General features: G+C 39.1%; 1 protein-coding gene across 2 annotated transcripts in view; it reads left to right on the top strand.

The window, feature by feature from the left end:
• The first annotated feature begins 478 nt into the window (after positions 1-478).
• The window catches only part of LOC123522708 (ATP-binding cassette sub-family A member 9-like), a 17,481-nt gene continuing 7,599 nt past the window's right edge, over positions 479-10,360 (top strand). Inside the window, exons 1-3 of one of the 2 annotated variants that reach the window (XM_045299361.1) lie at positions 479-684; positions 2,201-2,307; positions 9,545-9,749. In XM_045299361.1, coding sequence (XP_045155296.1) covers positions 2,212-2,307; positions 9,545-9,749 — 301 coding nt within the window. In that variant the 5' untranslated portion in view covers positions 479-684; positions 2,201-2,211. Of the gene's footprint in view, positions 685-2,160; positions 2,308-9,544; positions 9,750-10,360 lie in introns of both variants that reach the window. The other variant, XM_045299360.1, reaches the window with a different exon arrangement.

The following is a 10,360-nucleotide window of genomic DNA, read 5'->3' as shown; positions in this document are numbered from 1 at the left end:
CATAGCAACAATGGTGAGAATGAACAAGACCAGGCAACAAGCATTTCATTCTGTTGTACATCGGGTCACCGAGGCCGTACTCATTCAGTAGCGCCTCACAACAAACCCGTAGGGCAGCATTTGCCCAAACACAAAGCTCTGAAGGCGAGAAGGGGCAAGGCAGCAGGGTAAAGGAGAGCAGGGACCCCAGGGAGGGTGAGAAGGAGCTTTGTTACAGCTAATGTCACAGAATGCAATGTGTTTAAATTGTTGGATCAGAAAGCAAAAAGCCATCTAAACTTTCACCCAAATGACAAATCAGTATAGCTCGTCGAGAGTTGTCCAGAAGAGATTCTTTTCTTTCCTATTTTAAATCCAGTCCCTTTTCTGTGTGTGCCAAAATGATAGAGCCAATAAACAAATCCACCAATAAACAAGTCCACGTGACATGCTCAGCTACCCACTCCCTGCAGGGGAAGCTGGACAAGGAGAAGAGGCATGAAAAGCAAAACAACTTATCAAGCAAAAAATATGCTTGGAAGATTTTCTGCCCAGAGACCATGGCCTGTTTTCAGAAGCCAAACTGAATAAAGAGAGTTCTAAAAGAGGCAAACATTTGCAAAGCAGTCCTTGAGCGATTATTAGCTGTTGTCCTGGATAGAAAGCAACCAGGGAATCCAGTTTCCTTTTCTGATCTTCCTGACGGTAAGTAAAGGACTTTTCACTTTTCATTTTGTGTGAGATCTTTAGGACATAAATCTTGATTGACATTCATTTGTTGTATTAGTCAGACATTTCTCAGTTATCCAGTATTTTATATTAGAGACCGAATGGGTGATTTAATTTTTGTAACTCGGTTGTCTTAATACTGCTATATAGTATTTTAATGCATAGCTTAAATGAAAAGAGGGCTTTAGAAAGTGGGCAAATATTTTCAATGTGTTGTCAAACTGACACATCTCTGAATGTTTTTTGATAGTTTGCAAGCTTTTGATCCTTGGGGATTTTAGGATGTGATCTTTTCCTCGTGGTTGATTTTTCATTAGAAATGTCTATACCTACTGAGCTATTCAAACAAACGTTGATTCCATCATACAACTGTCACATCCAACTTTATCAAGTTAGAATTTAGAAATCATTCTGGTATTTGGTAGTTTTACCTTTCCTTTTGTAAAATGACGGAGCAGGTGTGATGTAGAAAATACAGAACGTTTTCTGAACATGAAAATGTGTGTATTCCAATAGCATTTGCTGGGTTGAATTAAAGTAGCCAAAGTGGAGGTGCTAATTGGCTTCCTCTGCAATTTCTCTTCACAAACAAGGGAGAAGAATCACTCTGACACAAGATGATCTAGACATCAGTTACTCTAGTTAACTTGGCTTTTTCTGGTATGCATCTTAATAGCTACTCTATGAAAGAGGGTTGACAAAGTTAAAGAAGAGGAAGTAGCTAAGAATGATTATGTTATTCCCCTCTGCTTTAGTTAACACTTCTCCCCAATCAAAAAAAAAAGAGTAAAAACACAAAAATCCTCTACTGTCCAGTTGATGTGGATGCAAAGGGGCCCTATATAGGCCAGCAGAACTTCTCCTTCATGTTTCTGAGATGGCAAATCTTCATCAGAGAAGGCAGCCTCAACTTTCTCCCATGGAGTAGCTGGTGGGTTCAAACTGCTGACCTTGTGGTTACAGTTCTATCCCTAGGGATCCTTTGCTCAGTAGTTTCCTAGGTATTAAATAAGTGTGCCATTCAAAGTAGGGGCATGGAAATGTTTTATTCTAGTAACACCTTGTGTTTGTCTTTAAACTAAGTAAACCTGAGTGTTTTGTGGATTATAAACAGTATGAACATTTTGATTCACTCAGGGGGTTCTAATGTTGAGATTGACTTACTTTAGGTTGTGGTAACTCAGTCATACCAGCCAGGCAATAGGATAGTTTATATTCATTAAAAGTTTGTCTGCTTGACACAATGGATGTATGTATGGATTGTGATAAGAATTGTACGAGCCCCCAAGAGAATGATTTAAAGAAAGAAAAAAGTTTGTCTTCTTTGAAAGGATCCTATTGAATATCAACTATAATGTCATGTAAGATTTTAAATTAGTAGGTGGAAAAACAACATCTTGAGGCAATTTCAAAGACTTTTTAAACTAGATTTTTTTAATCTTCTTTCTCTAGTTATTTCACTACAGCATTTACATTCTATTCTCTTTCAAAGAAGAAGACAAAATGGTTAAGAAAGAGATAAGTGTGTTTCAGCAGACTCAGGCCCTCCTGTGCAAGAATTTCCTTAAAAAGTGGAGAAAGAAGACAGAGACCTTGTTGGTATGGTTCACGATATTTATTTTTCTATATTTAGTGAATGCGGTATTCTGTTCTTTGTTGTTGTTGTTAACAGATTCTTGTTTCTAGTAACCGTGCTGGGGTTGTGAGTATAATATTCTGCAAATACCACAGTATGAGATAGATCATAGAATAAGAATACTGCAAAAGGTGGCATTAAGAAGCCTTCTATGACAGCTCATGAAAAAGTAAAGTAAATTTAATACAACTAGTTTGTCCCCAAATAATTAATCCAGTGGACTCTCACAGGGCTATTCTTATTTATCCTGGGCAAGTATAGCATCGGGAGAGAAAAAGGGGAAGACACATAATAGGAAAGATGAAATGGATTTTTGAATGCGAAAACTGTATTACAGTTAAACACCAAATACATTAAACACCAAATACAATGGGGGCATTTTACGGGCGTTGTTTTAAGCAGTGGTACAGGAATAATAAGATAAAAACTGACAGAATTCTTCTGATGATCTCTTGTCAAGGTTGTGTAAGCAGCCAGATTAATGATTGTCAGTATATTTGTAGTCTGTTGAGGGAATGACTGTGTACATTTGGACAAAGAGTTTTGCTGTTTATTGCTGTGGAGTGCATCTGGGGCTGCCTTAGGGAGCCATGTGGAGTCCTTACCCTGTTTAAGCATAGAGAACAGCATTTGTGTAGTAGCCAACAGAGTTCATATCACCTTTTCGATTCTCTGTAATAGCTCCTGAAACAGTTCCGTTTTAATAGTCTTGTTCCCCTATTGAAGGACACATTTATATTGCTCATCCCTCTAACTTATATGTATTATAACTTATAACATATGAATGTATAACAATATAAATATGCAATATGAAGGTATAACCATATATAAATACAACTGTATAAATTTATGTGTATATATAAGCATATATTATATACTTATGTGACTAGATCTATAAACTATATACATATATATGCATGTGTATATATCTAACTATAACTATATATTTGTATAAATAACTATAACCATATATATGTAAATAGTTTTTTCTACGAATCTCTCTACTTTTCAGGATTTAAATAGTGAGTTTGATGTGCATATAAATATATATATGCTAAACTCACTAAAGAACTATAAGTAATATATATGTATTTGTAATATATGTAACTAATATATGTTTATATATTAGTTATAATGTATATGTGTTATTTATATTGATTACATGTGCAATTAATATATAATTTACATGTGTATTCGTTATATATTTTATCTATGTGTTTATTACATATATGTACTAATTATATATAGTTATATATATTAGTATGTATAGTTATATATAATAGATATTAGTTATATATAATAGTTATTTTATATAAATTATATATGTATTCATTTATATATATTTAAATCCTGAAAAGTAGAAAGATGGATAAAAAAGCCCATCCATGGTCAATATCAAGATTTGACAGTTGTGAACAAATTCCCATCTTTACTCCAACTCACCCTCTCTCTCTAAAGCTAAATGACCCTTCACTGCTCAATATGTGGATAAGTCAAAAAGTAATGTTATTAGGGGTCTATGCCATACACAAGGAGCCCTGGTGTTGTAGTGGATTCCATGGTGCTCTACTAACTGTATGGTTGCCAGTTTGAATCCACAAGGATAGTTCTACCCTGCCTTACAGGGTCACAGTGAGTCAGATCCACCACTTGTCTATCAGTCTATCAGTCTGTCGTCCTGCCATGGCTTGTGTGTTGCTGTGATGCTGTGAGCTCTGTCACTGACATTTCAAATGCCAGCATGATCATCCAAAGTGAACAGGTTTCAGTGGAACTTCTAGACTAAGAACAGCTGATGAAGAAAAACTAGCTGCCCACATCAGAAGAAGTAGCCATCGAAAGCCATCTGCATAGCAGCTTCCAAACACTGTCAGATATTAAAGGCCTAAGGAATGAAAACAGAACATTGTCTGACAGGCCCCTTGGGTTGGAAGGCACTTGAAATGTGACCAAGGGGCAGCTGTTTTCTCAAAGTTGAGTCAACCGTACAGAGATGAGTGGAGTGAAGCCCATTGGAGTGGGGCTTTTAGAGCTACATTAGCTGATGGGTCATAACTCAAGAAGAAACAACTGCAAAAATCTAATAGTCAGAACTTGGAATGAACAAAGTATGAATCTAGGAAAATTAGAACATATCAAAAATGAAATGGAACTCGTAAAATTTCTATCCTAGGTTATGATGAGCTGAAGTGAATGAGTATTGGCCGTTTCTCATCAGAAAACCATATGGTTTGCTATGCTGAGAACGGCACATTCAAGAGAAATGGCGTTGCATTCATTGTCAAAAAGGATATTCCAAAATCAATCTTAAAGTACAATAGTGTCTGTGATAGGATTATACCTATTCACCTTCAAGGAAATTCACTCAATACAAGTATTATCCAAACTTATGCACCAACCACAGAAGCTAGTGATGAGGAAATTGAAGAATTCTACAAACATCTTTAGTTGGGAATTGATCAAACATGTAATCAAGATGCATTCATAATTCTGGGCAATTAGAATTGGAAATAAAGAGGACAGAACAGTAGTTCGAAAATATGGTCTTGGTGATATAAATGAAGGTGAAGATCACATGATCGAATTTTGCAAGACCAATGAATTGTTCACAGCAACTACCTTTTCTCAACAACATAAACGGTGACTACACATGTGGACTTCCCAGATGGAATCCACAGAAATCAAATAGACTTCTTTTGTGGGAAGAGATGGTGGAGAAGCTCAAAATCAGCGGTTAAAATCAGGCCAGAGGCTGACTGCAGAAGAGACCATCCATTGCTCATGTGTACGTTCAAGTTGAAGCTGAAGAATATGAAAACAATCCCCCAAAGCCAAAATGCAGTGCTATCCATTGTCTTCTTGGCACCGCTTTGGCTGTGGCCCAACGGATATGGTCTGCTGTCTTTCCATGCTTGCTTAATTCAAAGGATTTTTTTTTTGTCTTCTACTCTCCAACAGGGTAGTATTCAGTTTCCATATTTTTTCTTGATTTTTCGGTTGTTGATTTCTGATTTTGTAGTCTTGTGGTCTGAGAAGATGCTCTGCAGTATTTTGATGTTTTAAAAATTGATCGACGCCTACTTTGTGGCCTCCATATTGTCTATTGTAGGCTTTCTGCTCCCATTAAGATTCTCAGCTTCAACAACTCTAGGGAGTTTTACTCTGCTCCTTGGGGTCGCTATGAGTCAGAACAGACCAGATGGCCCTGGGATACTTCATGGCGTAAGAACACTGCCAAACATACCGCATACACTCGTGTATAAGCTGAGCTTTTCAGCACATTTGCATTGCAGTTTTTATGGTGAAATTAGGTGCCTTGGCTGATATTCAGGTCGGCTTATACTCGAGTATATATGGTAAATGAAAATGCACAAGCAGCAGAAGAGAAATTAGAGGGCTGGGACCTCTTAAAAACCAAATAAAAGACCTCACTAAAAAAAGCAAAAAGGGAACATAAACACTGCGGTGGGGGGAGAGGGGGGGAACTCGGCCACAACAAAACAGGCAAGGAACTCAAATGTATAGGAAAATTTGACACTTCAACAGCAAAACATCAAACAATTCCATTAAAAAATGGGCAGAGTACACTTCACCAAAGAAGACATTTAGACTGCCAACAAGCACATGTATAAATTCTTGTGATCATTAGTTATTAGAAAAGTGCAAATCAAAACAACCATGAGATATCATCTCATCTCAGCATTAATAGCAAAGTTTAAAAACAAAAAGTCAGATAACAAATGTTGGCAGGGTGAGGAGAGATCAAAGGTTTAATACACTGCTGGCTGGAATATAAAATGGTACAATGAGTGTGGAAAACAGTATGACACTCTTATAATTTAGATACAAAAATACTATAGGATCCAGCAATCCCACTACTAGGGTTTCTTGCTATGGAATTAGATGTATGCACACATATGCTCATAGCAGAACTATTCCCAAAGGGTGGAAATAATGTTACATGCACTCATGGAATACTATACAACATCAAATAATAATGATGACTCTGTGAAATGTCTCGTAAAATGAATGAGCCTGGAGAACATTATGCTGCATGAAATTAGTCAATCTCAGAAGGATAACTCTTGCATTAGACCAGTTCTATAAAATGTCAAGAAAAGTTTACTGAAAGAATGAAAGCTTCTTTGACGGTTACCAGGACTGGGAGGAGAAGGAAAATCAATCACTAATGAGTGTGCAGACACATATTAACTTAGACCAAAAGAAAAACAATAGACAAGAGGGCAACAGCGCAAAGGAAGACACTGGGAGTAACACAGAATTTATTACAAACAATAAAGATAAATACTATTCTATTCCCAGTCCTGTGATAATGGAACAAATAGCCTCAGGAAAAAACTCAAGTACCACATGAACCTCGGCCTCCATAACCCTGGGACTCAAAGAAGTGACGGCTGCTCTGAAGGATCACAGTAGGAGATGCTGGATGGAGGGAGAGAAAATGATGAAATGAGACTAAAATAAGCAAAACAAAAACCCATGGCTAGTGGTCTGATAAGAGAGTTGGAGCCCTAGGAATATGATCCTTCCATAATGCCTCGAATTGAACTTACTCCTGGCCCAACTTCTCAGCTAAACAATAGCCAAGCCTATAGGGTGGATGCCATACTCCAGGGCCTGAAATATGGCCCAAGTAAGTAAGATAAAGTCTTGCCATTCTTGCCTCTCAGGAGCACACTGGTCTTCTTGCAATACAGATCAGTTTGTCCTTTTAGCAGTCCGTGGTACTTTCACTATTCCTCTTCAGCACCACAATTCAAATACATCCATTTTTCTAGTCTTTCTTAGCCAATGTCCAACTTTCATATGCATATGAGGGGATAGCCCCCAAAATTGACATTTTTTTCAAAGCTATGTATTTAACTTTTTTTAATAAAACAACCTTATCACCTTTAAAGTACTCTCCATTACACTGAATCCATTTGTCACATCTGCGATTCCATTCCTGGAAGTATATTTCAAACTCATTTGTTCAGATAGCTGACAGCACCTCCCCTGTTCTGTTTTGTTTTGTTTTTCACCTCTCCTACATCATCAAATTGCTGTCCTTTCATGTCCCTCTTTATTTGAGGGAACAAAAAGAAGTCACATTGAGCAAGGTCAAGTGAGGCAGGTGCATGGGGCACGAGAGGTACACTGTTTTTTGCCAAAAACTGGCGCACTGAGATGGTTGCATGAGCAAGTGCATTGTCGTGGTGGCAAAACCAGTCTCCCATCTGCCACAAACCAGTCCCTTTTTTGTCTCACACTTTTACGTTATCGTCTCAGAACCTCTAAATAGAAAGCTTGATTAACAGTCTGACCTGGTGGAATGAACTCCAAATGCACTATCCCCCTCACATCACAAAAACAAATGATCGCCGTCTTGATCTTTAATTTTACTTGACGAACTTTTTGTGGGCAAGGTGATTTCCACTGGCTTGATTGATGTTTGCTTTCAGGGTCCTAAGAAGAGAACCATGTCTTGTCACCAGCAATGACCGTGGGGGGTGGGGAAAGTCTGGGTCACTTTGGAGCTGTTATTTCAAAGCACGGCCTGTTTCCAGACGATACTCTTTTTCCTGGTCAGTCAGAACCTGAGACACAAATTTCACAGGGACCCTTCTCATTCCCAAATCTTCCGTCAAGGTCATCCAGATAACTACCCCATCTCTTCAATGGTCCATCATCAGTCCTCGGGCACAATGGTCCATCATAAGTCCTCGGGCACAATGGTCCATCATCAGTCCTCGGGCACAAGCGCAGGAGTTTTGTTGACGTTTTCATCCACCCGGGAAGTTGACAGATGCTGAAGGAAGTTTGTCATCAATGTTGACATTACACCTTTTTGAAACAAGAAAACCACTCATACACTTGAGTTTTTCCCATAGCACTGTCCTCGTAAGCTGTGTTCAACATCACAACAGTTTCTGCAGCATTTTTCCCCAAGAGGAAACAAAATTTCACAGCAGCTCGCTCTTCTCTTAAATCAGCCATCACAAAAAAACAAAACAAAACAACAACAAGGTTTAAGGGAAACTGCTTTTACATAAAAATGCACTGTGACTAGAGAGAACCTTCCCAGGCAACGTCACTGGGTGCACTAACTCAGAGGGAGTTGCTAAAGGCTCACCAAAAGGGAAAAATACATACTAAGAAATCTCTGCCAAGGGGAAGTTTTTCCCTTTTTGGGGTGTGTGTGTGTGTGTGTGTGTGTGTGTGTGTGTGTACCCTCTCATATAATGCAGTGGAAAGTACCATGGTTTGGGTCAGGTGCACCTTAGCCCTCAAAATAATAGCCTTGCTCTTTAATGCTCTAAAGAGGTCTTGTGCAGCAGATTTACCCAACGCAATACATCTTTTGATCTCTTTGCTGCTTCCATCAGCATTGATTGTGGATCCAAGCAAGACAAAATCCTTCACAACTTCAACCTTTCCTTCGTGCTTGGTAATCATGGGTTTGGATGTTCGGTAAAGTGGAAGGGCCGTGAGAAAGAGGAAGACTCTCAGTGAGGATGGACACAGTGGGTGCATCAATGGGCTCAGGAATAGCAAACGTGTGAGGCTGGCACAGGATCTTGCAGTGTTGCCTTCTGTTGTGCTTAGGGTCACAGTGGGTCACAGCCAACTCTGTGGCATCTGACAACAACAAAAAGAACTTACAGTGGATAATAATACCAAAGAGATACGCACTTTCTAGAACAGGAATTATAATATCAAAGGGCAGAATTTGCCCAAGGATCAAGCTCAGCAAGCAGTAAAGGATAGAAAAGAAGGCCAAATGAAAACCCTAAACGCTAAGAAAAAGCAAGAAGTATGTCATTGTATTGTGGGGGTGGCTGTCAGTGTCACTAATCAGCATGTGCATAAATTGTTGAATGAAGAAAATTTGTATCAAAAGAAAGGAAAATAAAGAGGATCTCAAAGAAGGGGCTGTGAACCACATGTAGAGGGACAGAATGGGTGGACATCCTAGTAAGCAGGGTGTTAAATTTGATCATAGGGTTGAAATCAACTCAACTCTTAGATAGCATCACAATATGGCAGGTTTTTGAGATGGGTGTCCTCTTCCTTAAAAGTCAAAGGGTGATGAGGAAGCAAACTTTCATGAGAGTGAAATGAAGCCATGCGGTATGTGTGGTGTGGTCCACTGTCTGGACGCATCATGACTTGGTCCCCTTTTTCTCTTTTGTGCTGAAGGAATGGACACTGGCCTTGTTTATGAGCCTGTATCTGTGCTTCAGCCCGGAAAGCTTCACAGCCACCCAATTTCCTGAACATCCTGCTCATGTCCTGGGTCCTATGGGTGAATTTAATGACTCGGAATTAGTGGTGGCATATACACCAGTCACTAACCTGACACGGAGGATAATGGACAAGGTGGCTCTGGCTCCCTTTATGAAAGGTATGTTGTCAAATGACCAATGTTCCATTATTATGAGACTTACATCATAGGTCTGACTTTGACTTTGACTTTGATTTTGGAGTGCCCATTTGGTTTATGAACCAACCCTGAAGGTCAGTAGGGAGTCCTGTTGGCACAGTGGTATGTGACAGGCTGCAACCCACATGCTGGCATTGGGACCCAGGAGAGGGATGCAGCCATATCATTTTGTAAAGATTCATAGTCTCAGAAACCCAATGGGGGGGTTGGTTTGTGTCCTAGAGAGTCACTAGGAGTCAGAATTGCCTCAATGACAATAGAAATGAGTCATTAGTTGTCAATGGGACAAGGATTTTCCATCTGTATGCAGTTTGGGGTTTAACTTGGGGCACTTCAAATGGATTCTGGCAGCCTGGTGGTACCGTGGTTCAGTGCTCGAATTCGAACTGAAAGTGTATGCAACACAGGGTTTGGCATGCAGATGGGTGAGACATGAAGTACACTTATTTAGGGGTGTTTTTTTAATCATTTTACTGGGGGCTCATACAATTCTTATCACAATCCTTACATACATCCATTGTGTCAAGCACATTTGTACATTTGTTGCCATCATCATTCTCAAAACATTTGCT

The sequence above is a fragment of the Echinops telfairi genome, unplaced genomic scaffold (assembly GCF_000313985.2).
Source record: "Echinops telfairi isolate 266 unplaced genomic scaffold, ASM31398v2 ScPeMD7_7458;HRSCAF=8496, whole genome shotgun sequence".
NCBI lineage: Eukaryota > Metazoa > Chordata > Mammalia > Afrosoricida > Tenrecidae > Echinops > Echinops telfairi.
Note: the sequence above shows the minus strand (reverse complement) of the source record. Positions and strands in the feature narration are given on the sequence as shown.